Below are 27805 nucleotides of genomic sequence, written 5' to 3'. Positions count from 1 at the left end.
CCAGGAAGAATGAGACCTGCCCCAGGCCCCACTCCCAGCCCCACCTGCCTCAGTTTCCCCCGGCCAGCTGGACTACGCGCTCCTGGGACGGCCGAGGGTCCAGCCCCCACCCGAGCCCTAACCGCTGCCTTTCTCCTCCTCCACAGGCTCCCCCCTGCATAAGCAGGCCTCGGGCCCCCCAGCCGCAGCCCCCGCCGCCCCCGAGAAGCCCGGCGCCAAGGCGGCCGAAGTGGGCGACGAGTTCGTGGGGGACTTCGTGGTGGGTGAGCGCGTGTGGGTGAATGGAGTGAAGCCGGGCGTGGTGCAGTACCTGGGCGAGACGCAGTTCGCGCCGGGCCAGTGGGCGGGCGTGGTGCTGGACGAGCCGGTGGGCAAGAACGACGGCGCCGTGGGCGGCGTGCGCTACTTCGAGTGCCCGGCCCTGCAGGGCATCTTCACGCGGCCCTCCAAGCTGACCCGGCAGCCGGCGGCCGAGGGCTCGGGCAGCGACGCGCACTCGGTCGAGTCGCTGACCACCCAGAACCTGTCGCTGCACTCGGGCACGGCCACGCCGCCGCTGACCAGCCGCGTCATCCCCCTGCGGGAGAGCGTCCTGAACAGCTCCGTCAAGACCGGCAACGAGTCGGGCTCCAACCTCTCCGACAGCGGCTCTGTGAAGCGGGGTGACAAGGACCTGCGCCTGGGAGACCGTGTGCTGGTGAGTCCCCCCAACCCAAGCACTCCACCCCACGTAAGTGAGCTGGATCCCCGGGACTGGGCAGGGTGGGGGACCCACGGGGCTCGGGTGGGGTCCAGGCTGGGGTACCCGCTCCTGGTCAGAACCACAGAGTGACCAGGGAGACAGGTAAAGTGGGTACCCTGGAGACTGTCACTGTGTGACCCTGGACAAGTGTCTTAACCTTCCTGGGCCTCGGTCTTCCCATCTGTAAAATGAGAACTTTAATAGTACCTGCCTTGTGGCTTGAAATGTGTGAATACATGTTAATGCCTTTAGACAGTGCCTGAAACTTAGTGCCCTCAAAATGTTAGCTGTCATTGATATTATCCACTGATCCAGCCCACCAGCGTGGATGTGCCAGGATTATACTGGAAAAGGCTGGGGACCAGAGTGCTCAAGGCCCTTGGCCCTCCACTTCCTAGAGTAATGAAAATAAAAACAAAACTAAACAAGTGGGACCTAATTAAATGTAAAAGCTTTTGCACAGCAAAGGAAACCATAAACAAAACGAAAAGACAACCCACAGAATGGGAGAAAATATTTACAAACGAAGCAACCGACAAGGGATTAATCTCCAAAATATACAAACAGCTCATGGAGTCAATATCAAAAAACAAACAACCTATTCAAAAAAAGGGCAGAAGATCTAAATAGATGTTTCTCCAAAGAAGACGTACAGATGGCCAAAAAGCACATGAAGAGATGCTCAACATCAGTGAGAGATGTTGAGATGTTATTAGAGAAATGCGAATCAAAACTACAATGGGGTATCATCTCACACGGCTCAGAATGGCCATCATCAAAAAGTCTACAAACAGTAAATGCTGGAGAGGGTGTGGAGAAAAGGGAACCCTCCTACAGGGTTGGTGGGAATGTAAATTGGTACAACCATTATGGAGAACAGTATGGAAGTTCCTTAAAAAACTAAATATAGAACTACCATATGATCCAGCAATCCCACTCCTGGGCATATATCCAGAGAAAAACATAATTTGAAAAGATACATGCACCCCAGGGTTCACTGCAGCACTATGTACAGTAGCCAAGACATGGAAGCAACCTAAATGTCCATTGACAGAGGAGCAGATAAAAAAGATGTGGTACATGTATACAATGGAATATTAGCCATAAAAATGAACGAAATAATGCCATTTGCAGCAACGTGGATGGCCCTAGAGATTGTCATACCGAGTGAAGTAAGTCAGACAGAGAAAGACAAATATCATATGATATTGCTTATATGTGAGATCTTTAAAAAATAGTACAAATGAACTTATTTACAAAACAGAAATACAGTCACAGACATAGAAAACAAACTTATGGTTACCAGGGAGGAAAGGGGGGGATAAGTTGGAAGATTGACATACACACACTACTATATATAAAATAAATAACTAATAAGACCTACTGTATAGCACAGGGAACTCTACTTAATACTCTGTAATGACGAATATGGGAAAAGGATCCAGAAAAGACTGGATATATATATGTGTATAACTGATTCACTTTGCTGTACACCTGAAACTAACACAACATTGTAAATCACCTATACTCCAATTAAAAAAAAAAAAAAAGACCCCTGGCCCAAGGTCGGGTGGTTCAGACATCTAATCAGCTAGAACCCCGAGTGGTCAGGCAAGCCGGCTTACAGTCTCACTGAGCTGTCCTTGGGGGTGCCTGGGATCTGAGGGCACCTGCTGGCCATGGCCACTGCAGGGAAATCAGGCCCAGGTTCGTGCCTTTGCTGCTACTTCCCAGCCGTGTGATGCTGGGCGATTCACTTAACTGGGCCTCATTCCCATTCATTCATCATCTGTCCATTCAGCAAAACGGGCATAGATAACTCCCGTGTGATACTTTCGTTGGGATCATTGAGAAGCTGCTGGCCGTGGAAGTGCATCGTAGTTACCAAGGACTCTGGCTGTGCAAGACCTGGGTAGTGTCATGTGAGTGCCCTGTGGGGTGGGAAGTGGAGCCCCTTAGGGTTATTGACCATCCCTGAATGCTCCTCAGGTTGGGAGAGGAGAGAGGTTTAACCCCAGTGTGATCCTGCCTGGAAATCCTCTTGCACCTGCTCCCCCCTCAGGGAGTGAGAACTGGACGTACTGAGCAGTGGGCACTCAAGCTGTCACGAGGCAGGCCCTGCTCTGGAAATCTTCGCCAGACTGCAGCCCTTCAGCAGGGTTGGCAGTAGCAGCAGACGGGCCCCAGTGACTTCCCAGCCTGAGACTGGGTTGCATCTTTTGGTTTGAAACACTGCTTTCTCCAGGGCGAATCCATGCCCAGCACTTTCTGCACCTTGTCTCTTTTGGTTCTCCCCGCTGCCTTACGCAGTGGGTGTTATCTCCCCATTTTACAGATGAGGAAACTGGGCTCAGTCCTGGAAAACAACCTGCCCAGGGCCACTCAGCCAGGAGGTGCTGGGCCATTCATTCCTTTATTCACTCATCAACTGTGACTGCCCTGGAAACAGGACATGCTTGGATTCTGGTGGGTTGGGGAGAGGAATTTGAAGGAGGGATTTACTTTCACCTCAAGGTTGGAGCCCCACATGCCCCACCCTAGTCCACAGCTTCCCTTGGGTTAGTCCTCCAGCCTGGACCGCTGTGCACAGCCAGGATCCAGCTGGCTCGGCCGACCCTGGGACTTGCTACTTCTCCCGTATGCCTTCTATAAACACCTGACACAGCATCTTCCTATCCCTACCCCTCCCTTTAACAAATTATATCCTGGACATGAATGAAGGTAGAGGCCTGAGCTTATACAATTTGAGGATGGGGGCTTTTTAGGAAACAACAATACAAAAAATATTGCTTTCGCAAATTTTACAAATCACGTGATCCCATGAATGTATTGTCAGGGCCCTCCCCACTCAGAGCCTCCAGAGAGGCTAGCGTATGTGAGGGGCTCTGATTACCTAAGCTACGTTAGCTTCACCAGCCACAAACCTGCTTCTGACCCGGGTCAAAGGCATGAACAATATTTGTTATTTTTGAACATAAATAACAGAATTTATGTCCATTAAGTTACGCTGCTCTTCAGTGATACCTCTGGGTCCTGGTTTCATTTGGACCTCAACACTACCCCAGGAGGTCCGAGTACTCGCCAAATAGTCGTGGGCAAGTTGTTTATCCTCTCTCTGCCTCAGTTTCTTCACCTGTAAGATGGGGATGAAAGTTCACCTGCTGGGAATTCCCTGACAGTCAAGTGGTTAGGACTCTGTGCTTTCACTGCCGGGGCCCAGGTTTGATCCCTGGTTGGGGAGCTAAGATCCTATAAGCTGCACAGCATGGCCAAAACAAAAAAAAGTTCACCTGCTGCATGTGTAGTGTTTAGAATGTGGTCTGGCTCCAAGTAAGCTCTGTGAAGTGTTAGCTGGTATCAGCATTAAAGTCCATGAAGGGTGGGCATTCTCCCTGGGCCATGGGGTCCTGGGCACAGGGAGGGACTGAGCTCGGGGAGCCTCTCTGAGGTCACACAGCGGTTCACGTCGGCCTGCATGTCCTTGGCTTTCACTGGCTGAGTGCTCGCTGGGAGTGGAGCCTTGTGCCAAGAACTTTACACACAGAATCCATTTCCTCTTCAACCCTGAGGGGCCCTGGCCCCCGGAGGAACCCCTGGGAGGGTGACACAGGGGGAACATGCCTGACCTTGCTGGAATAGTGTCACTTAAATACTGGGCATCTTGTCACATGCCTGCCAGAGCGAAACTGGCAGAAGTTTCAGGTGTGGTTTGGAGTTTCCACACTGAGCTGCATGGACTCACCTTTTACTATCCCAGCTGCCCACGACGCACATGCGCATTGTTCCGTTTTACAGGCTGAGGATGAGAATCAGGCCTGAGTTTCCCACAGCACCCAGAGTAGAAGTGGCAGAGCTGGGCTGTCCTGCCTTTGTCCTTCCCGCCCTCGGCCCCTCCCCCGCCCCAGGACACACACAGGCGCGCGCGCGCACACAGATAACCTTTCTGGCTAATCCCTGAAATTCCTCCAGCATTGAACCATTCTATTCCGCCCCAACTTCCTCTTCTGAAATCCTCCCTCCCCGAGTGCTCCCGTAGCTCGGACTGGGTGAGTTTGGGGAAGTACTCAAGGATCCTGGGTGTCTGGAGTTGGGGCGCATGGCAGAGGTGGGAGCAGAGAGATGCAATGACTTGTCCAAGGACACGCAGACTTTTAGAACATGCCTGGCACAGCTGAGACGGGACCCAGGCCCACTGGCCCAGGCCGGTGGGACCCTGGCATCCCAGGCCACCTCTCTATTTCCTTCTGCCTGGGAACACCCACCACTCCCTTTGGTCCTGGGCACCTTCCAGGCCCGGGGAGCCTATGGGGGGGCACTCAGCTGCCTAGCTGGTGGAGACATAGCTGCTGTGTGTTCCCCAGGGTGTGGTCCCGAGGGTCCACCCCAGGAAGTGGGTCTGTCCGCGTGGTTTTAGGGATGTTTCTCCAGAGGCAGCAGGGCTGGTGCGGCAGACTCTAGAGCCAGCCATTAGTTTGGGATTTAGGTCGTGGAAGAGAAGAGACATTCCAGGGGAATTAACGGAGAAGCAGGAACCGAGACTATGTAGAAAGGCAGCTTGAGAACTCGTGGCACAGAAGAGGGGTAGGAAGACAGCCCCACCCGGGGGCTGATCCAGACTCAGACAGGCCTTCTGGGGCAGAGACCACCGGGCCTTAATCACTCATTGTACAGGGAAGGACCGTGAAGGCCAGAGAGGGTGAGCGGTTGCCTGGGGTCACACAGCACATCATGGGCTGGCCTGGGCTTCTGTCTATCAGTCCTGGAATGTCCTCTGTATCCCCCCCACCCCGAGTGGATCCAGCAGTCCAGGTGGAGGGCTGGAAGTATCTTGGTAGCTACGGTTGCCAGCATGGGGTATGATCAGCAAGGACCAGAGGAGGCTGTCTCAGGAAGGAAGAGGCCTGGCTGGTTGCTTGTGGCTCCAAGAGGTGCCCCAGGGCCAAAGCCGCAAGGAATGGATGTCAGTGGGGTAATGGGAGAGCTCTGACCCCCAAAGATGTCAGATGGCTCATAGGTTGCTGTGGAGGGTCGGGTTCTCCAAAAGTAGGCGCCAAGGTGGGGTTTGGGGTGTTTCTTAGGGCTTTTAACTTCTGTGAAAGATTGGGCAGAGGGAGAAGTCAGACCGCTCTGCAGGCCAGACAGAGTCTCGGCCAACCTGGGGCAGCTCTGGAGCGAGATTGCCCATCACAGCGTCCCATGCTGAGCCAACGTGTCCGGGCCTTTCTGCCCCGGCCTCTCTCAGTCACCGCATGTGAGTGCCCCATCTCAGGCGAGGGACTCCGCACAGCAGGGCAGCAAGGGCTTCCTGGAAGCGGGATCTGAGTGGAGCATCTCCAAGTACTTGAAGTCTCTGCCCCTTTATGTCCCTTCATGTACTGGCCACAGAAGCATCCTGAGGAGGGTGGACCAAGAAACCTTTCCAGGGAATCGCCTCTACTGCTGACACCCTCTCCCGGCGTATCCCAAAGCTCCCTGCCGGTGCAGCCTGGCCTTGCAGATAACCCAGAGTGTACCAGCCCGTGAGGCGGTCTGAGCAGCCCGGCCCCTCTGCACTGGGTGGGTAGGTTCTCTGCAGGGCTGTGTCCTGCCTGCTGCCCCCTCAGCAGCTGGCCTGGGCAGTGTGGGACCAGCCTCCTGAGAGATGAGGAATGAGGTTTTCTCTCTGCAGGTGTCTCCCTCTCTCCTCAGGCCCCGGTCAAGTTCCCACCACTCTGCTGAGAACTGACACCCAGCAGGGCCATCTGTAGTGTAGAGGCTGCAAGGTGGCCTCTGGGGTGTACAGGCCTGGGCATGAGCTCAGCTCTGCCCTTCACAGCAGTGTCCCAGGGCAGGGTGCTGAGCCTCAGTTTCCTCATCTTTAAAATGGGCCTGATATTCCCATTTCGTAGGATTTGTATAAATTGAATAAGGAAGGGACTTCCCTGGCGGTCCAGTGGTCAAGACTCTGAGCTTCCACTGCAGGGGGCGTGGGTACCATCCCTGATAGGGGGACTAAGACCCCGCATGCCATGGCATGGCATAAATAAATAAACAAACAAACAAATAATTAGAATAAGGAAGACTCCCGGCATGTAGTGAGCCCTCGGGAAAGGCTGGTTTTCTTTCCTTGTTCTGGGTGTTGTTTCTTCACCCCGGAGTCTTCACAGCTGAGGGGCAAGTGCTGTGATGCCCAGTGTGAGGCCTGGCTGTAGACGGGAGAGGTTTGTGAGGACTGGCCAGGGGGCATCCTGGGGGCTGCTGTCCTGGGTGCTCAGGCAGAGGGAGCTGGTGTCTGTTGGGAGCGGGGAGGGGTGAGCAGGAGGGGACTCGGTGGCCCACCGAGCACACAGGGCTGCTGGGCCTCCGTGTTCAGGCTCTGCTAATGGGGGGCAGAGCCAGGTGAGGCAGGGGGCCCAGGAGGTACTAGAGCTGCCTCCTGCTTCCTCTGTGTGTCATGGGGCTTCTGGCTGGGTTCCATCAGGGTTCCATCTCCTGTCTCGTGTGTCAAGCCCTTAGTCAACATCTCCACTTAACCTGCATTAGTTTCCTATGGCTGCTGTAACGAGTACCATAAACTGGATGACTTAAAAGAGAAGTGTACGCTCTCCAAGTTCTGGAGGTTAGACATTTGAAATCCCAGGTGTTGGCAGGGCCATGCTGTCTCTGAAGGATCAAGGGAAGCATGTGCTCCATGCCCTTCTCTTGGGTCCTGGTGTTGCCTGCACTCCTCGGCATTCCTTGGCTTGTAGGTGCACTCCTTGAGTCTCTGCCTCAGTCTTTACATGGCCTTCTTCCCTCCGTGTCTCTTCTCTTACAAGGACACCAGTCATACTGGATTAGGGCCCGCCCTCATGACCTCATCCTAATGTGATCACATCTAAAAGACCCTATTTTTATTTATGTAATTGTTTGTTTGTTTATTGGCCGTGCCGCACAGCTTGCAGGATCTCAGTTCCCCGACCAGGGATTGAACCCGGGCCACGGCAGTCAAAGCCCGGGATCCTAAGCGCTAGGCCGCCAGGGAACTCCCATAAGAGACCCTGTTTTTTAATCAGGTTACTCTCATAGTCGTGGGAGTCAGGGCTTCAGCATGTCTTTTTGGGGAACACAGTGCAAACTATAACACACCCAACCCCCATCCCCGACCTGCTCCCCCGCCCCACCGTCCTCCCCCCATCCTCCCCATCTCAGTAAATGGCACACGTGTCTCCGGCAGACCAATCCAGGAACCTGGCAGTTGGCCTTGCGTCCTGTTTTTCTCTCCTCCTGACCACGTGATTCACAATCAGGCCTCTGGTGCCGCCTCCAAAATACACCCCAGCTGGTCCCCAGCCCCCCGCCTCTGTGGGCAGGTCCTCTCTCTCCAGCAGTGGAACTGCCGCCCCCTCCTGGGTCTCCCTGCCCCCTCTCAGGGCCCAACACTCCAGGAGGCCCCGTCTCATGTGGGATAAAACCCACCCATCTTCCCATGGCCCCCAGACCCTTGTGGTCTGCCCGCCCACCCTCGTATGATCTGACTTCGCCCTCCGTCCTGGCTGCACTCGGCCGCCCTGGCCTCCTTCTCTTTGCTCCCGTACCAGGTCAGTGCCTCTGCTGTGCCCTGCTGACCTCCTCCACCTGGGACTCTGACCCCAGGGCTCCCCACAGCTCACTGTCCCGCTTCCGTTAGGCCTCTGTGCCGGTGTCACCTCTTGGAGACGGGGCCCTCCGGTACTCTTCCACGTAGCCCTTGTCATCCGCCTGGAATGACAGCATTTGCTCACTTACTGCTGGGCTGTCTGCTTCCCGCCCTGACGAGGAAGGTTGTGGCGTTTCGCTCACATGGTTGCTCCCCCAGTGCCTGCAACAGAGCCTGGTGCCAGGAAGGCGCTCAAACCCTCTGCTCAGTGAATGACTCACGGCCCTGCCAGGTGGTCCTGAGAGCGAGTGAGGTACCTCGTGTATGACGTCGATGCCGCAAAAGCTAGTTGAGCCCCAGATGCCCCTCACTAGCTGTTCAGGTCAGCGACCGTGGACATGGTCAGGGAGGGTCACCGAGAGGGGCTGCTCACCTCTGTCCCCTCATCTCCCTGAAGGTGGCCCAGTGGCACCACTCACCTGCCCGTCTCTCCCGGGCAGCCTCTTTCCTACCAGGACCCCCTCCTTCCCCGCTTGCTCTGCTCTTCCGCCCCAGCGGCCCAGCAGGTGCTGCCCCAGGCCTTGGAAATGAGCCCCTCACTGGACCCTCATGGCTGCCCTGTGAGACGGGGGGACTTGCCCCAGCCTCCTGATGGCAGAGCTGTCTGTCCTTGTGGGCGAGATGCATGGGTTTATTTTAAACGAGTCACCTGTTTTAACTTCCTCAGGAAAATCCCGGAGAAACAGATAAATTCAATCTGCCCACCTCCCTTGTTTTATGAGACCCGGGATGTAGTCGCTGTTTGGCCCAGGCCAGTGGGGATTCCAGCCTCACAGATAACCCTCAGGGGCTGGAAAAGGAGCGGGTGGGGCTCATCCCTCTGGAGACTGGGGCCCAGCCTGTCCCCCAGTGGGGGTGTGGGGAGGGACAGTCCCTTAGTGGAGCTACAGGGACTCTGGTGCATTGCAGGGGAGGGCCAGGATGCAAAATGCACAGGCACTTAGGAAGACAGCTTGGCCACTTCTTACAAAACTAAACATACTCTCACCACGCGATTCAGCAGTCCTGCTCCTTGGTACTTACGCAAATGAGCTGACATATCTGCATGAAAACCTGCACACAAATATTTCTAGCAACTGTATTCCTAATTACTAAAACTTGGAAGCAACCGAGATGTTCTTCAGTAGGTGAATGGATAAATAAACTAAGGTGCATCCGGACAGTGGCGTGTTACTCAAGGCTAAAAGGAACTGAGCTGTCGAGCCATGAAAAGACATTCAGGAACCTTAAATGCGTAGTATTAAGTGACTGAAGCCAGTGGGAATATGCCACGTACTATATGATTCCAACTGTATGACGTTCTGGAAAAGACAAAACTTTGGGGACAGTAAAAGATCGTTGGTTACCAGGGGGTAGGGGAGGGAGGGATAAATAGTGGAACACAGAGCATTTTTAGGGCAGTGAAACTATTCTGTGTGATACTATAATGGTGGGTACGAGTCATTATATATCTCAAAGTCCATAGAATGTACAACACCTAGAGTGAACCCTAATGTAAACTATGGACTTTAGTTAATAACAGTTTGTTGGCTCACCATTGTAATAAAGGCACCCCACTGATGCAGGGTGTTAATAAGGGGAAACTGTAGGGGCAAGAGGTGAGGGGATATGTGGAAATTCTCTGTATTTTCTGCTCAAATTTTCCAGAAACCTAAAATATCTCTATAAAACAAAGTCTATTAGGGACTTCCTTGGTGGTCCAGTGGTTAAGAATCCGCCTTTCAACGCAGGGGGTGCGGGTTCAATCCCTGGTTGGGGAACTAAGATCCTACATGCTGCAGGGCAGCTAAGCTTACACACCACAACTACTGAGCCCTCGCGCTGCAACTAGAGGGAAGTCCACGCGCTGCAATGAAGATCCCACATGCCACAACTAAGACCTGATGCAGCCAAATAAATAAATTTTAAAAAGCAACATCTTAAAAAAAGTCTATTAATTTTGTACGGTAAAGACAGGTTAAATATAATAAAGAAAGAAGGGAAAGGTCTCATGCCTTGGAGGGCAGGGCCTGGCACACATGCAGTGGGGTCTGGTGAGGGGGAAACTTGTCCATTTCTTCTAGGTTGTCAAATTTGTTGGCATGTAATTGTTCGTAGTATTCCCTTATGGCTTTGGGGATTTGTTTTGTTCTTTTGTTGTGCGCCGCGGCATGCGGGACTTAGTGCCCCAACCTGAGATTGAACCCGGGCTACTGCAGTGAAAGCGCAGAATCCTAACCGTTAGGCCACCAGGGAGCTCCTGAATTGCAAGGTTTAGAATTCATGTCTTCAATGTGCCTGGCACGTAGCCAGTCCTTAAGAAATGGTGGGAATAGAGTGAGTTTTAATTAGGGAGCTGGTTCCTTTCGGGCACACCTGAGGCATACTTAAGGGTGTCAGAGAAGGTAGCATTTAGAAAGTCCTATTTTGGTTCAGATAAACACAGTAGATAAACACACACATTTATTTTCACCCTTTCCTGAATTTGCACTAGAATGACAGTGAAGGGATTTAAAAAAAAAAAAAGGTATTAAACCCTCAAGGATAAAGAGAACAGGAGAGGAGACAGCAGAAATACCACTGGAAACCCAGTGCAGCCCAGCACACAGGCAGCCGCGGGGAAAGCAGAGAAGCAGTCAGTGTTTCCCTCAGAAGCCCCCTGAGGATGGGAAGTCAGCCGTGTGGTGGCCTCTGGAAATGGAGCTGACGTTGTTTGAAAAATCTTCAGACTCAACCTCTGTGCGGTGACTGCCCCTCCAGCAGACGTCTGGGATGAGTGGTTGTCTCGTGAGAGGTTCAGAGAAGGAGTCTTTGGATGGGGGAACCCCTGGCATGTTGGACTGAAAAGGGAGGATTAAATGAACATGTCTATCCTAAAAGCCGAGCCCCTTTTTCCCACTGGCTTCTCCCTCATTCTGCTCCTAGATCACTGGCGGCCAAGCCTCCACCCTCTAGAGGGCGCAGAAGCTTCTTCTCTGGGGAGGGTGGCCGGTCCTGTGAGAAATAAGAGAAGGTGATACCCGTGTCAAATCTGAACAGAAAGCCACGGAATATAAATACGGATATTCAACAAAAAAGCTCTGGATAATGAAAAACCTGATTGCAGACACAAGAAACATCACAGAAGTACTAGAAGATAAATTTAAGATAGAAGTACTAGAAGATACATTTAAGGAAATTAAGTTTAATAAATTTAATTTATTAATTTATTTAATGGAGTCTGATCAAAATGAAGCCATCACTGCGTGGCAGGGGTAGAAACCCAGTAGGGGTGTGTGCAGCCTGGTGATGGGGAGGCAACGCCTGCCCTTCCCTGATGAGACGTAGATGGATGTCACCCCCAAATTGAAAAATTGACAAGTAGCAATATTAGCGTGTCATTTAGAAATATGGAGGTCAACACCAAAAACTTCATCTTAAAGAGTGAAAGTGCTTCTGGGGAGAGGTGGAGAAACATAAGGTTTTTTAAGGCTTTGGGAGTGTATATATATATATATATATATATATGTATATATATATACGTATATGTGTATATATATATATATGTAAAACTTTATGTATATATATAACTTGAATTGAAAGTTTTTTAAATCATCGTTACAGTAGTATTCCTGATTATTGGCCTGTCCTGAGTTATTTTAATTGTGGTAAAATACACGTAACGTAACATTTACCTTCTTAACCATTTTTGAGCGTACAATTCGGTAGTATTAAGTATATTCACATTGTTGTGCAACAGGTCTTTTGCATCTTGCGAAACTGAAACTGTATTCCCATTAAACAACTCCCCACTTCCCTTTCTGCCCAGCTCCTGGCAACCTCCATTCAAACCATTTTTTTTTCCTTTTGGCCGCACAGCTCGGTCTGTGGGATCTCAGTTCCCTGATCAGGGATTGAATCCGGGCCCTCGGCTGTGAAAGCGTGGAGTCCCAACCACTGGACTGCCAGGGAATTCCCTAAACCTTTTTTTTTTTTTTAAACATCTTTATTGGAGTATAATTGCTTTACAATGGTGTGTTAGTTTCTGCTTTATAACAAAGTGAATCATCTATACATATACATATATCCCCCATCTCCTCCCTCTTGCGTCTCCCTCCCACCCCCTAAACCATTTTTATGGATAACGTTTATTGAGACTCTAGTATGCTCCAGACACTGCACATTTAGTACTTAATCTTCACAAAAGCCATTTTGACAGATGAAGATGCTGGAGCTCAGAGAGGTTAGGTCACTTGCCCAAGCTCATACAGCTTGTAAATGGCAGGGTTTGAACGCAGGTCTGTCTTCCTGACTCCAGAGCTCTTGCTTGGGACAGCCCTGGGAAGCACTGTTTATACCTGTACCCCTCCCAGCTGTCCTTGGGCCTCCTCCTCATCTCCCCTGGCCCTTGCACACTGGAAGGGAGGCGTGGGATGAGCCCGGGCACCTGGGTGCCTGTGCCCTCTCCGCAGTTCCCACTGCATCCTCTGGACCTGAGTCTCTCTGTGTGCCTATAGGTTGGTGGGACGAAGACTGGTGTGGTACGGTACGTCGGGGAGACAGACTTTGCCAAGGGCGAGTGGTGTGGCGTGGAGCTGGACGAGCCCCTTGGGAAGAATGATGGGGCAGTGGCGGGCACCAGGTATGGTGGGGAGGGAGGAAGGGAGTCCTCTTCTCCTAGGGTGGGTGCAGGGGTCGGGGTTGGGGCATCTGAGAATGCCAGTGTTAAGCATCTGGGTGGCTGTGCCAGATGCCATGTACAGATGCTGCCACCTCCCTTCTGTCATAGCAGCTCACGGAAGCAGGTGGCGGGACTGTCACCCCCATTTTACAGATCAGAGAACCAAGGCCAGAGAGGTCATTGCCCAAGGCCACACAGAGAGTCACGAGCAAGCGCTAGGAGAGTCATCTGTCCCTGGGTTCCCCTCCCCCTGCCACCCATGACTAAGTGAGGTGGGAGCACCAGAAAAGGAGAGGCAGGGGTCCTGCCTTCTGAGAGTTGCCCTGGGTGACACAGGAAATAATCAGACAGTGCTTGGTGCTCTACAGCCAAGGTTAGGGTCACAGCTGGGTCCCGGGTTTCTCAGCATCTCTGATTAAAGGGAATTGACTACCAGGAATGCTGGGTTGAGAAGGTCTGAGGCCATGCTGGGCCCTTTGGGGGGGGGTTGATGCTGTGACTGAGCAGTGTCGGGGGTGTGGGGTAAGGCACGGTGGCCTGCGAGCCTGTGTTGGCTGTCCCTGGGCTCGGTTCTGTCGTCCAGGTGAGGCTGCGACAGCTCTGAGAAGGAAGGTGTGCTAGGCTGGGGGTCAGGCTGCACAAAGACCTGAATGTGGGAAGAGGCAGGTGGGGTGGCAGTTTCAAGGTGAGCGGGAAACTGGACAGAACTAGGTCCCTGGTCCCACGTGGAATCCATGGCTAGAGAGGTTTTGAGAGAAGACGATCCAGACTTCCATGACAACACTTGCCTTCCTGTTTTCGAGACGGATGTTTCTCTCAATTTACTCTTGCTTCCAGAATCCAGGGACAGGTTGGGCAGCATCCCTCACCCCATGCCTGAGGTGCCTCCTTCAGGCTTCTGCTTCTCCATTCGGGGGCTCCATGGGCAGAGAGCCTTGGGGCTGGGGGTGGTCCAGAGGCAGCCATGAGAGTGGGGCTGCAGGTACGGCTGGGGGCCTCTGACTGATGTTTGGGAGACAAAGCACAGTGGGCTTTGGAGTCCACTGGGTCCAGTCTCAGCTTTGCCATTTAACCAGCTCTCTGACTGTGGGCAGGTCACTTAACCTCTCTGAGCCTAAATCTCGTCTGTGAAATATGGATAACAATAGAGTGTTGGGGGATCGAAATGAGCATTTATGTAAAGGGACTGGCATAGAGCAGGTGCTCGGTAATTGTTATTCCCCCATCCCCCAGAAATATGCCCAACCGCTGTTCATGGCTATGCAGAACATCAGGCCCTGCTCACCTCTATTCCCTTTCTGGGAGTCCTGTCTATTGGTCTTAGGGTGTGGGTGACGGGTCCCCCAGGAGAAGCCTCTCTCTGCTGGGCTCTGAAGAGGTAGGGGAGGCAGGCCAGGCTCCAGGCTGTGGGGTTGTGACAGCAGCATGGTCTCTCCTACCTCTCCAGGTACTTCCAGTGCCCACCCAAGTTTGGTCTCTTCGCACCCATCCACAAGGTAATCCGCATCGGCTTCCCATCCACCAGCCCAGCCAAGGCCAAGAAGACCAAGCGCATGGCCATGGGAGTCTCGGCACTGACCCACAGTCCCAGCAGTTCCTCCATCAGCTCTGTCAGCTCTGTGGCCTCCTCCGTGGGGGGCCGGCCCAGCCGCAGTGGCCTGGTGAGGGATACCCTGGTGTGTGTATGGGAGTGGGGCGGGGACAGAGAGACCCAGTTGTCCCCTGACTTGCTCTGGTTCCAGGCATCCGTCAGTTTGGAGTTTTTGAACAAAGATGAAAGTATATATTTTTTAACAGAGAAATTGACCCATTTACATTTATTGTTATTTTTATATTACCGATTTGTCAGTAGCTTAAGCCCTTCCCTGGGAGTTAAAGAGGGTCATACAGAGGCAGGGCAGGTAATACAGGTGCACACAGGTGATACAGGTGCAGGGCAGGTGCTTTAGAAAGGCTGGCACAGCCACCTTGGGTGAGGAGGGAAGGTGAGGTTGCCCTTCCAGCAGAGCTCTGTCTACACGGGAGGTTCCTCCTAGTCCAGGAGAAGGTGGCCCAGGTGAGAGAGCCCACCTTGAGGCAGACCCCCAGGGGCTGTGACTCTGCTGAGAGAGGAAGTTCCCTGGATCGCAAACATCATGATTCCCTCTACATAACTAGGCAGAGTGTCTAGGGCCCTGGGAGGGGAGGAACCGAACCCCAGGAGTTGAGGCACTTGGGCCCCCCACTTGCTGGGTAGTGGTGGGTTGCCTGGACGGTGCTCCGCATCCCTGAGTCCTGCCTGCACCCACGCCTTCCTGCAGCTCACGGAGACCTCTTCGCGCTATGCCCGCAAGATCTCGGGCACGACTGCCTTGCAAGAGGCGCTGAAGGAGAAACAGCAGCACATCGAGCAGTTGCTGGCTGAACGGGACCTGGAGCGGGCCGAGGTGGCCAAGGCCACGAGCCACATCTGTGAGGTGGAGAAGGAGATCGCCCTGCTCAAGGCACAGCATGAGCAGGTGGGTGGCAGGCAGGGCCACGGAGCACCCGGAGGGCACCAGCGGTCTCCTCGGGCCATTCTTGTCCCTCAGTCACGCTCAGTGAGCAGAGAAAACTGAGACGCATGTTACCAACACCCCTCATCCTCCTGGTGAATTTCCTTCCAGTGGTAGGTCCACATTCCACCTCCAGAACCTCGATACAAAGTTGCGTGTCCTGCTTTTTCCTACTTCCTATAGTGCGAGCACGATTTCTAGGTCATGGAAAATTCTTCCCCGTTTGAAGGACTGCGTGGCCGTCTGTTGCGGGCCGTGTCCTTACTGACGTGGCCTGTCCCCTGCTGGTGTTTAGGTTGTTTTCCAATTCCTCACTTTTTCTAAATAATCCTGATGTAAACATTTTTGGGGTACCTCTGTCCACATTTCAGACCGTGCTTTCGAGCAGATTGATTCCTGGGTTGGGTTTCAGGGAAGGAAGTCCTTGCCCATAGCCTTGGCTCTGCTGCTGTCATGTGTCTACCCTTCCCTGCTGCTTGTTCCCCACGTGGGAGCTCCCTCCTAGGCCCCTGTCCCCGTTTGGAGCCAGGCTCACTCTTCCCTCGGGTTCTGGAATTACTAAGGCCAAGCTCGTGTGTGCCGTGACAGGGGCCTTGACAAGACAATAGGTCTTAGGCCCTCAAGGGCTGAGGGAGGTGGCAGGTACTGGGGGCAGGTGGACCTGAGGTTCCCGTCCCTGGCACTCAGCCGGCCCTCTTCCCTCACATCTAGGTCCACGGTTCCGGTCAGACTAGGGCTGGCAGGGGAGTAGGGGTGGCTGGGTTCCAGGCCTGGCTCCTTGCACCCCCTCCACACCCACCCGTCCCCCACCTGGCTCCCGGTCCCCAGGAGGAGGCTGACCCTGTCCTGGCCCTCGCTTGGGGCCCAGTATGTTGCAGAGGCAGAGGAGAAGCTGCAGCGGGCCCGGCTGCTGGTGGAGAGCGTGCGGAAAGAGAAGGTGGACCTGTCCAACCAGCTGGAGGAGGAGAGGAGGTAGGTGCCGCTCCTGTCCTGGTCCTGGCAGGACACTTTCCCAGAGCCTTGTTAAGGATGACCAGGAAAAGCAAGGCTCGGGACCAGCAGGCACAAACCCCGCCTCCACCACGTACTGGCTGTGTCACCTGGGCTGGTGACATGAGCTCTGCGGGCCTTAGTCGTCTCATCTGCGAAGTGGGGTGATGATCCCCATCTCTGCAGGCTGTTGGGAGGACTTACGAGATAACTCCAGTAAAGCACCCAGCATGACACTGAGCACATGGGAGACACTACATACGTCACTGTTTTCCTTCCTGACGTGGGGTTCACCGTTCCTACCCAGCTCGGCTCATGCAGCATCATGAGAACGCCCAGGCGGGTGGGGGGACCTCTCACTAGGGAGACGTGCATCCGATGTCCCCACCCCGTGACCCAGTTCAGCGCAGGGAACACCCCTTCTGCATCAGGTCCCTCACGTGGAGCTCACAGCCCGTGTCCTGAAGCTTCATTCCCATTTCATGTGTCAGGAAACCGAGGCTCAGAGAAGCAGCAGGAAAAGGCCCCTGGAAACACCTTGCGCCTGGGGCTCAGCCCCGGGGCTGGGGGCGCTTTACCTGCTCTGTCTCTCTCTGGCTCACAGTTAGCCCAGGAGGCAGGTTTTGCCCCCCAGGTCACAGAAAAGAAAACTGAGGCTCAGAGCAGGGAACGGACTTGCCTGAGGTCACCAGCCTGTTAGTGGTGCCACTGGCTCTTGCTGTCCTGCCAGTGGCAAGTGGGAGTTGTGTTCCCTCCGTGTGGGGACTCCGGCCTGACTTGGTCCTGGGTCACCTGGTGGAACTCAGAGCTGACTAGGGCCTGACAAGGGTTTCCCTCAGCCCAGAAGCCTCCCTTTGTCTCCTAGCTGCTGACACACAGATTTCTGCAGCTTCCTCTGCTCCCCTGCACAGTAGCACCTCCCAGACCCAGCCCTCCACCTCCCCCCGACTTGGGTCTGGTTTTGGGCTTTCAGCTGAGGCATGTGCTCCACGAGCTGTTGTTACTGTCTGACTTGGAGACAGGAGGGCTTATTCATATCTGCCTGAGAGGGTCGGTGGGGCCCACACATCTGGTTCCCATGGCAACGTGCCTGATGCCAACAAACAAAAACAGACCTTTGAGACGTCGTGGGAGTTGTGTTCAGGAAGGCCTGGGTGCAAGTCCCAGCATTGCCCTGCACTTGCTGTGTGACCTTGGGCAGGTCACTGGCCCTTTCTGGGCCTTAGTTTCATCCTCTGCTGGGAGCTGTCACGAGGCCCCAGGAGTAGCAGCTTTGTGAGCTGTAATGTGCCTGTGTCTCTTCCCTGTGCTCTCTCGGGGGTGGGTGGGTGTCTCCTTGAGGGTGGGCCCCACACTTGCAGCAGGGCGTTGGGGGCCCTCCACATCAGGGAGCAGCCCAAGCAGTGGGGGCTGGGGCTCTGGGCCCTGATTTTGAGGGGAGGGAATGAGAATGGGGTCAGTAGGGGAAGAAGCCCACCTGGCCTCCTTCCCCACAGACTGTTCCATGCGACATGTCTGTTCCCTGCTGTGATGAAAACAGCTGTTAGTGCTTCCATTTACTATCCATTCTGTTTTTTATTTCCACAACCACCCTAGCGGGGAAGGATGTTGCATTAAACATTCCTATTTTATATGTGTGTGTGTGTGTGTGTGTGTGTATTATTTTTTATTTTTTTTATTTTTTTGCAGAAGGAAGGATTTATTTCTTGCAGCAAGTAAGGAGAACACTGAGGATCTTTCCCAAAGCAGTGTCTATTTTAGAGAAGCCAGTGTTCTCTGTGTAGAGCATGGATCAGTGAATTGGGAGGGCTGGATGTTTCCGGGAACCTGGGGCTTTGGGCAGTGTCTTCTGCATAATCTGAGTGTGGACTTTGGGCCACCTGTGGCCTTGGCTCTCTCTGCTATTGCTGACTTGGCAAAGCCCACCCCTCTGGGTGATGCTCACTCAGCCCCCTCTCCCCCTGCAGGAAGGTGGAGGACCTGCAGTTCCGAGTGGAGGAGGAGTCCATCACCAAGGGAGACCTGGAGGTAATGATCAAAGGCCCCCCCACCCCAGGCTTGCACCCCAAGCCCAGCCCTCGAAGGGCAAATGGCCATGAGGTCTAGGCAGCAACTCTGGGCCCCCTGGGAGGGGGCGGGGGTATTGCAAGGAAGAAATGGGGAAGGGTCAAAGATCATACCCTGGCGGGGGCGGGGGTGGCAGTCATGAGAGACTCAGGTGTCAGAAGTGGGAATGGCTCAGCTCCAGGAGCCCCAGAGGGACCATGCTTCCTGTGTCAGCAGCTGGGTGGAATGGACCCAAGGCATCCACAGAGCTGGGCCTGAGGACATAGTGGCCAGGCTCCCCCATCCCTTCTTTCTTGGGCAGTAGCCCTAAAGGTGTTCCCTGGGCCCTGTGTTCATCTTGAATTCCACGTAAAATTTTGGCTGGAAATAGCTTGTGGTTGAGTCACAGAATTTATAGACGGGAAAACAGACTCAGAAAGGCAAAGGGACCCTCCCAGTCATGGAGCAAGTCAGCAGCCAGTGGGACCAGGACCCAGGACTCCTGACTCCTGCATCCAACCCGTAAGAATGGCTAGTTACAGCGCCTCCTTAGTTATAGCACCTGGACGAGGGGTCTGGACCTTTCACTCTCACTCTGCAATCCAACCCACCCTTTCTGAGCTGAGGGATGAAGGATGCTCACATCAATGAGTAAAGCACTTAAGGATCCCTGCCCCCCAAGACAAACACTAGCCCCCCTCACCGAATCATTTGGAGACCACGGGGCTCATTAGGCCTGCTCACAGTTGGGTGGGCAGGAGTGCCTTTCCACTGAGACCCTTCCTGCTCCCTGGGAGGTGACAAAAGACAAGGACTCCCAGAATCGTCAGATGGGTCAGGGGGCAGTCAGTTCAGTCCCTCTCCACACTCTGGTCCTGGCCCTAATTGGCCTTGGGCAGCCTCTTCCTTTCCCTGGGCCTCTGTTGGCTCCTCTGTAAAATGAGGAGGTTGAACTAGGTCAGTGATTCTCAGACTTGAGAATTCATCACCTAGAGGGTGTGTTCAGACACGAAATGCTGGGCCCTGGCCTGAGTGGCCGTTCGGTAGGTCTGGGTGGGCCCCGAGAATCTGCATTTCTAACAAGTTGCCAGGTGATGCTGGTCTGGGGACCATGCTTTGGGAATCACTGCACTAGATCATGTCTGAGCTCCAAGGGGAAATTACGGTTTCTGATTTTGTGACAAAGCCGTGTTAAGACCCCTATGACTTCCAACGTCCAGCAAAATTGTGCACATGGCTGTCCTGTCCCTGGATGACCATGGCTCGGGGAGAGACATGTGTGATCTAGGGTCACGGACAGCTGCCCCTGTTGAGGCAGGTTTTGCTGCCTGAGCCTAAAGGATGGATACTGGGGCACAGCCTGGTGTAGGGACCCCAGCCTGGTATCAGGGTGTTCCAGTGTAAGTTTCCGTCTTAGCCAAGGGGGCAGGTCATGTGGTTATGTGTAGCAGGCTCTCCTGCTGGGCGGCTGCCCTCCTGCAGAGGCTGGGCGGGGGGGCTTCTGGGAAAAGCACCTGTGGTTGCAAAGAACAGAGACCCCTCCTGCTAAGTCCAGTCATCCGGGGGTTACTGAAAGGCTGCAGGGAAGTCTCACAGCCCCAGTGGCAGGCAGTTCAGGGAACCAGAAGGAGGAACAGCATCAGAAATGGAGCCTATTCTCCCGCACTGAGGGGCCTCCCTCTTCTCATGACTCATGGTCAGTCTGTCTGTCTGTCACCGTGTCTGCAAGTCTCCTGGCACATCTGCTCCCTTCTCCCTGACACCCATCCTCCTGGATCCGCCCAGCCTCCAGCACCCACTGTCTCCCAGCTGTCCTCTTGGGAGAATCTGATTGGCCCCAGGCTAGCCAATGGGCTGGCTGGCTTTGGATCAGATGCCCAGCCCAGATCCAATCAGCCTTGGCTGGGAGAGGCGTGGGGGTGGGACAGACAGTAACAGACAGCTAATTCAGTCCAAGGGCAGTAGAGCCCCGTTGCTGCTGTTTTTATTGTGACTATATTCATGGCAACCAGAAGGCAAAAGTCCCTCTCATCCTTACCTGTCTTAAAAGTCAAAAATAAAACCCAGAATACATCCTTGAGCTTCTGGTCCCCCTCCAGCTATGTCACCCCAGTTCTCTGCTTGTCCTTCTCCTGTCCTCACTCCCCCAGCTACGCAAGGTGCCCCATTCCAACCTCTCACCTCCTTCCTGACCTTGAATGTTGGCCTGTCCAGGGGCTCAGTCTCAGTCCACACTCTCCCTGAGAGCGTCCAGTCTGTGGCATTAATGCCCTTTATAAGCCCACGATTCCCTTGGTCCTCCCCTGAGCTCCACACCAGTATACCCACTGGACATCCCCACCAGGAAGAGCAAGTGACAGCTACTTGTAGTAGTTCCCGGGGCTTCAGGAAAAAACTACCACAATTCAGTGGCTTCAGACAGCACACATTTATGCTCTCACGGTGCTGGAGGCCACAAGTCTGAAATCAAGGTGTGGACACGGCCAGTCCCATGCCTCTCTCCCAGCTCTGGTAGGATGATGGCTGGCAGCCACTGGTGTTCCTCGGCTTGTCGCCGCATCACTGCCTCTGTCGTCACGTGGCCTTCCTCCCTGTGTGTTCCTGTGTCTCTTCCCGTGACCTTCTCATAAGGACACTAGTCATCAGACCCACCTTAACCCAGTATGATGTCATCGTAACTACTTCCATGTGCAAAGACCCTATTCAAAACGAGGTCACATTCTGAGGTTCCAGGTGGACATGAAATTTGGGGAGATGCTCTTCAGCCCAGGACAGCACCCCCCACATGTAACGTGCCCCAGACAGATCTCTCTGTTTGTTCCTGCCTCCCCTTCACCCCGCACCCCCCTTATCCTTCCCATCTCAGTAATTGGACCCACAGTCCACACGGTTGCTCAGGCCCCGCAGCTAAAATTCATCTTGAACCTTCTCTTTCCCTCATCCTTCCATCAGAAACCCACTTGACCTTGCCTCCAAAATTGTCTTCATCCCCGCCGCCACCTTCCTGGACCAGGTCACAGTGGGTGACCTAGGACAAGTTACCCCTCTGTTTGGCCCCTGTGTTTCCTCTCTTGTTCCACACTGAAGCCAGATAGCCTTCAAAAAGAATCTTTAAAATTTTTTAACGTGGGAAAAAATTTTAACATAAGTAGAGAGGTTGGTGTGATGCACTTCCATTTACCCATCACCCAGCTTCAACGATGATCAGCTCCTGGCCACTCTTGTTTCACCGCCATCCACAGCCCTGTCTCAGGTTATTCTGAAGCAAACTGCAGACAGCCTATGACCAAATCTCTTGAAAACATAAATCAGATCCTGCCCCTTCCCTGCTCACACATCTGGTGGCGCAACTCTAGATAAAAGCTGGGCTCTGTAGCCCAGGGACGACCCTGGGGACCCAGCCCTGCTCCAGGTATGTGGGGCTCCTGTCTGAGCTAGAACACCCCATGCTCTGTCTGAGCTTCTGCACCTGCTGGTTCCTCGTTTCTCCTCCACCCCTGCCCTGGTCAGCCGGTTCCTGCTTTTCCTGCAGGTCTCCCCTTAAATTGTATTTCTCAGAGAGCCCTTCTCTGCCTCCTTGATTTTGCGTCACCCTCCTCGCTCTGTTCCTAGGCCAAGTCACAGTCTGAAATGGTCCTCACTGGTCACGTATTGTTTGCATCCCTCCCCAGATGTAAGCCCCTTGGGGGGGCCCCTGTCTTACACTCCTTCCTGTCCCCGATGCCAGAGCAGGGCACAGCATGGTGAGATGCTTCTGGAAAACAGGCCAGGGACATGTTTTGTGGTTCTTGAATGGGCGTGGCCTCATGTTGCCTCATGAAAACGTGTGCCACTCCCTGCTGCCCCCCTGGTGGGGACCTCAGGCAGCTACCTTAGACTTGAAGATACTGGGGTTTTGCTGTTGTTTTATCATCCAGGGGGTTTGTGTTACTGTTTTGTGAATTAAATAGCGCCTCGGTGTTATTTTTCCTTGGCATGGGAACGCCCATTGTAAGGGGAGGAGTCAGAACTCAGAATCAAGCTATTTGTTGAGAACTGGCTGTGCAGCTCAAGGCCTGGAGGGAGATTAAGAGGGGCGACGTGCCTCTGGCCTTCAGGAGTCACTGGTGCAGTTGGGGAGACTCCTCCCCAATTAATAATAGCAGCCTTCTGTTATCCGAGGGGCGTCCCAAGGCAGTAACTTTGTGCTTTGGAGTGAGGTAGACACCATGCGTGCAAGGAGAAGGGGGAAAGCTGTAGGTCAAGGGCTCAGGCCAGGCTTCACCGAGCTTCCGGGATTTGGACGGGGGCAGGGACACAGGGAGTACCCCACTTCAGGAGCTTCTGTCACTGCTCGGTGTTGCTGCTGGAAGTCTTCGTCTCCCCTCCGTGGAGTCAGGCTGGTTTGGGGGTGGGGAGGCCCTGGCTCTAGAACCTGGAAGTCTGAGGTTTAGGCCTCCTGCTGCCCCAAGTTGCTGGATGATTCTGAGCCTGAGGTGTTCCCCCTGGAGTGGCCGCTGTGAGGTAGGGAGATAACCGAGATACCCCGTGTGGGGGGGGAGGGGGCGGGGCTTGGCTTCTAAAGTTGGCACATGAGACAGAAATTACATCCTCCCAGGTCGTCCATCTCACCTAAAATCTAGGCTTCAGGGGCTCTCCCCCCGCCCCAAGCTCCTATGGGTTCTCCTGTGCCCCCATGGACCAGGAGGCTGGGAGTTCTGAAAGTGAGAGTGAAGGGTCCTTTTGTAGGGGCTACCAAATGAAGTTGCCCATGAACTTGTGAAGCTGGAGGCTTTTCTTGCCCTCGGGGCCACAGGTATAGTGTTTGTGATCAGGCTCTGTGTAAGTGTGGGTCCCGGGCAGGGTCGCTGTGCCTGTCATCAGAGGAGAAGGAGCAAGGTGACACGGCCCCTGCAAGGCTGGGGTTGAGGCACCATCTTCAGCCTGTAATTTTCTGGAAGGGACTGAGCAGGGCTGTATTTTAGCACTGGGGCATGCTGCCCTCTTGGGGGGAGAGAGAGAAGAGGCATTTGTTCCTTTAGGAGAATTCACAGGAATACGATCACGGGCCAGAGGACATAAAGGTCTCTGTAGCTCTTGGTGAACTGCACGAGTATTTCTGGGACGGTACTGGGAGTCTGCACCGTCGCCATTACCCTTGCCCGTGTCGGGCGTGTTCTTGGTTTTCACACAATAGGCTGCGGTGCTAAGCCCCGCCTCTCCTGAACTGCCGCGCAGATTTGCTCTCACCTCGTCTCTCCTTGGTGATGACGGGATGCGCGGGAGGATGCAGACAGAGGACCCTGGCTTCTCCCTATGGAGAGCTTGGTGTCCAGACCCCTCTGGATGCCCTGGGCCTTCAGCCCTCTGCTGCCCTCGCAGATCTCTTAGGGGAAATCCAAATGCCAGCCTGGATGCCCGGAGAATGTCGGGCTTTGTCAGTGTGTGAAGCGGGTGTTGTGAGGCAGGGACAAAAGTGCTCTTGTGCTTTCGGGAGGCCGGGCGTCCTCGGCAGGGCCTGGGGAGTGGGCAGTGCTGGGGCCGGGTTTGGGGCAGGGTGGTGGGAGGCCTAGTCCAGCCTCCGCTAAGGAGGCCTGGCCGGGAGAATCCTGACCGTATGGGTATATTTGAAAACCTCCCGTTCAGTCGGTTCTTTGACCTTTAAGACAGGCCTGGGGGCCAGGAATCCTGGGGTCATTTACGGGGGGGCTTCCTGTGTGCAGGAGTCTGTGCCTAAAATGAGAAACAGCCCTAGGCTTCCCGATGGGGCGGGGGGAGTAGGCTTTGGCTCTTGCCCCGGAGCTGCAAGGGGAAGGGCCACCTCGGGGTGACAGAAGGGATCCAGGTGCCCGTTGTTGCCCCTTCCAGGGGCCGGCTTGGGCAGGGTTACTGCAGTCTGTGCTCTGCCCTTAAACACACCCAGCGGGGACACAGTGAGGGGCGGGCAGCAGGCCCACCCCGCCCCGCCTCCCCAGACCTCCTCTCTTTCCTTCACCTGCTCTCCTGCCTTGTGCACAGAAGATGACCTGCCTCTCTCTCTCTTTTTCTCTCTTCCTCCGGCTTCCTGTCCCTGTGCCCCTCTCTCCTGTCCCCACCTCGCCACCCGCCCCGGGTGGACCAGACCCAGACGCAGCTGGAGCACGCGCGCATTGGCGAGCTGGAGAAACACCTGCTACTGGAGAAGGCGCAGGCCGAGCGGCTGCTCCGAGAATTAGCCGACAACAGGGTAACCGCCGCCACCTCCTGCCACCAGCGCCTTCGCCTGCTGACGCCCCTTCAGCTGCCCTGTTTTTATTATTTTCTCTCTCTCTGGCCGCTCTCCTCACTTTTTTTTTTTTCTTTCCTTTTGCGCCCCTTCTAGGGAGGTTTAGGAACGTGCTTCTATGCTCCGTGGCCATGTGGTGCTTGTTGAGAGGAGGGGGTCTTGGTTCTCTGGGACTTTGCTCCCCAGCTCGTGGACCCACTGGCTGGGAGCGTTCTGTGCGAGCCCCCCCCCGCCCCCCCACCACTGCATTGCCATGACCGTGCTTTGTCATCTTCAGAAATCGGGGGCTCTTGGGAACATTCTGCCCCTTCTGTGGCCAACCTATCCATGCCTCCCTTCTCCCCAGGCTGGGGAAGGCAGAGGTTGGGAGACTGTGGGTCCTTTAACTGTGGATTCTTTAGCCTGGAGGGTCTTAAATAGAATGGCGTGAGGGGCCAACCTGAAGGACCTGGGGCAGTGGTGGGCCTTCGAGGGAGTGGGGTGTTCCCAGGGCATGAGACTCGGTGTCAGCCCCAGGGTGGGAGTGGTTCCTGGGCCAGGGAGAGCTCTGCGTGGGAGTGAAGTCCCCCCTGATTCCCAGGGCATGGGTCTGAGTCCAGTCTCCAGACCCTGCGAGCCCCTCCACGCCCATCATGCATGCCCCGGGGGCTGGGCCCCCAGGCAGGCACACATCCAAACAGCTGGTCAGCCCAGCGGACAGCCCAGCTGCTGTTCCCCCGGCCGTGGAGTTACGCAGCCGCAGAGCAGAGATCGGGGAAAACCACCGAACACAGGCTGTGGGTGTGGGGTGGGCGACCGTTGGCTTCCGCAGGTCGACCTCAGTACACGAGTGAGCACGTGTGTGCCCGTGAGCATCTGGAGACACACACGGGTCCCTGTCCACACACTGGCCTTTGCCAGGTGACTGCGTGTGCAGTACACATGCATGGACACGGAGTCTGCTTGAAGAAACGGACCCAGTCACGGTTGACAGGCTGGAGTCCTCCACACCAAGGCATCTTCCTCTAGGGTTCAACCTGATTAGAAAAACAAAAGCAGGTTTATTGAAGTAAAGGTCACCTTCAGAAACAAATTTCTTAAGCTTGTAAAAGATTTAAAACTTTCAAATATATTGCACCCAAACCTGTGATCACTGACACAGTCGAAGTAGGTTTCTGGCGGGCGGAGCCTCTGATCTCAGAGTTTTCCATCAGAAGGAGGGTCTGGGAGCATTCTTTTTTTTTTTTTTCTTCTGCGTTAAACATTAAACCGGACCCTTCTTTGGCCACCCCCTCCAAAAGGCCTCTCTGTGAATCAGCTCGTTCCGGCTGGAACTTTTCTAGAGCAGGATAGTACAGAATTCCCTCTGTTGTGTCTGCCCTTTAAAAATAACATGAACTTGAAGAAAGCCATAACCTCAAATAGATGGTTTCCTTTCGCCACCGATTTTTCCCAAACCGCCTAGAGCAGCGGGGACCAGGGAGTCCCCGAGTCACTGGGACACAAGCTGGGGAAGCCTCCCTGGGAGCTGCGGTGGGCAGGGCGGCGCTCAGGTGGAGTGGGGCATCCTTCCCTTCTCACGGCCTTCCCCCGTGCCCTCCAGCCGGCCCGCTGACCCCAGTCTCCCTCTCTCCCGGTAGCTGACCACGGTGGCCGAGAAGTCACGGGTGCTACAGCTGGAGGAGGAGCTGAGCCTGCGGCGCGGGGAGATCCAGGAGCTGCAGCAGTGCCTGCTACACTCCGGCCCGCCACCCGCCGACCACCCCGAGGCCGCCGAGACCCTGCGGCTGCGGGAGCGGCTGCTGTCCGCCAGCCAGGAGCACCAGAGGGAGAGCGGCCTGTTGAGGGACAAGTACGAGAAGGCGCTGAGGGCCTACCAGGCGGAGGTGGAGAAGCTGCGGGCGGCCAACGAGAAGTATGCGCAGGAGGTGGTGGACCTCAAGGCCAAGGTCCAGCAGGCCACCAGCGAGAACATGGGGCTCATGGACAACTGGAAGTCCAAGCTGGACTCGCTGGCCTTGGACCACCAGAAGTCCCTGGAGGACCTCAAGGCCACCCTGAACTCGAGCCCAGGTGCCCAGCAGAAGGAGATCGGGGAGCTGAAGGCCGTGATGGAGGGCATCAAGATGGAGCACCAGCTGGAGCTGGGCAACTTGCGGGCCAAGCACGACATTGAGACGGCCATGCACGTGAAGGAGAAAGAGGGCCTGCGGCAGAAGCTGCAAGAGGCCCAGGAGGAGCTGGCCGGGCTGCAACAGCACTGGCGGGCCCAGCTGGAGGTGCAGGCCAGCCAGCACCGGCTGGAGCTGCAGGAGGCCCAGGACCGGTGCCGCGACGCCGAGCTGCGGGGGCGCGAGCTGGAGAAGCTGGACGTGGAGTACCGGGGCCAGGCGCAGGCCATTGCGTTCCTCAAGGAGCAGATCTCCCTGGCCGAGAAGAAGATGCTAGACTATGAGCTGCTGCAGCGCTCGGAGGCCCAGAGCAAGCAGGAGGCCGACAGGCTGCGGGAGAAGCTTCTGGTCACTGAAAACAGACTCCAGGCTGTCGAGTCCCTGTGTTCGACCCAGCACACCAACGTAGGCGGCCACCCTGCCTGGCTGTGCGGGGACCACGGACGGCAGCGGTCCGGGCTCGAGGGCCTGGCTGGGGAGGGTCTAGGCGTCTACTGACCATTTATTTCCAGTCCAGGGAAGCGTCCTCGTTGCCCCCAGGAGCACGCCGTGTGAGGTCGGAGGGCACCTGGCTCAGAGGAGGAGGTCCTCCCATTAGAAGGGCAGCAGGCCCGGGTGACTGTGGGGCCCCGAGGCGGTCTGCGCTGACCTGGCTGGGTCCCCACAGGCCAGGCCTGGAGAGATGTGTATCTAGGCACAGGGAACAGCCTTCTTCCCAGTCCCCAGCACGTCCTCCTGTGCAGGCTCCTGGGCCGCCCCAAGGCACCAGTACCAGATGCTCTGGCACTGGGCTGGCAGACGTG

The 27805-nt window shown here is 55.0% G+C and overlaps 1 protein-coding gene across 2 annotated transcripts in view; it reads left to right on the top strand.

Moving 5' to 3' along the window:
• The window catches only part of CLIP2 (CAP-Gly domain containing linker protein 2), a 75443-nt gene that overhangs the window by 32395 nt on the left and 15243 nt on the right, over positions 1 to 27805 (top strand). Inside the window, exons 3-10 of one of the 2 annotated variants that reach the window (XM_060123251.1) lie at positions 147 to 697; positions 12875 to 12999; positions 14486 to 14699; positions 15339 to 15536; positions 16441 to 16544; positions 18530 to 18590; positions 24709 to 24813; positions 26472 to 27407. In XM_060123251.1, coding sequence (XP_059979234.1) covers positions 147 to 697; positions 12875 to 12999; positions 14486 to 14699; positions 15339 to 15536; positions 16441 to 16544; positions 18530 to 18590; positions 24709 to 24813; positions 26472 to 27407 — 2294 coding nt within the window. The remainder of the gene's footprint in view (positions 1 to 146; positions 698 to 12874; positions 13000 to 14485; positions 14700 to 15338; positions 15537 to 16440; positions 16545 to 18529; positions 18591 to 24708; positions 24814 to 26471; positions 27408 to 27805) is intronic. The other variant, XM_060123252.1, reaches the window with a different exon arrangement.

The sequence above is a fragment of the Lagenorhynchus albirostris genome, chromosome 15, assembly GCF_949774975.1.
Source record: "Lagenorhynchus albirostris chromosome 15, mLagAlb1.1, whole genome shotgun sequence".
Classification (NCBI taxonomy): Eukaryota; Metazoa; Chordata; class Mammalia; order Artiodactyla; family Delphinidae; genus Lagenorhynchus; species Lagenorhynchus albirostris.
The sequence above is the reverse complement of the archived record's forward strand: the minus strand, read 5'-3'. Positions and strand labels throughout refer to the sequence as shown.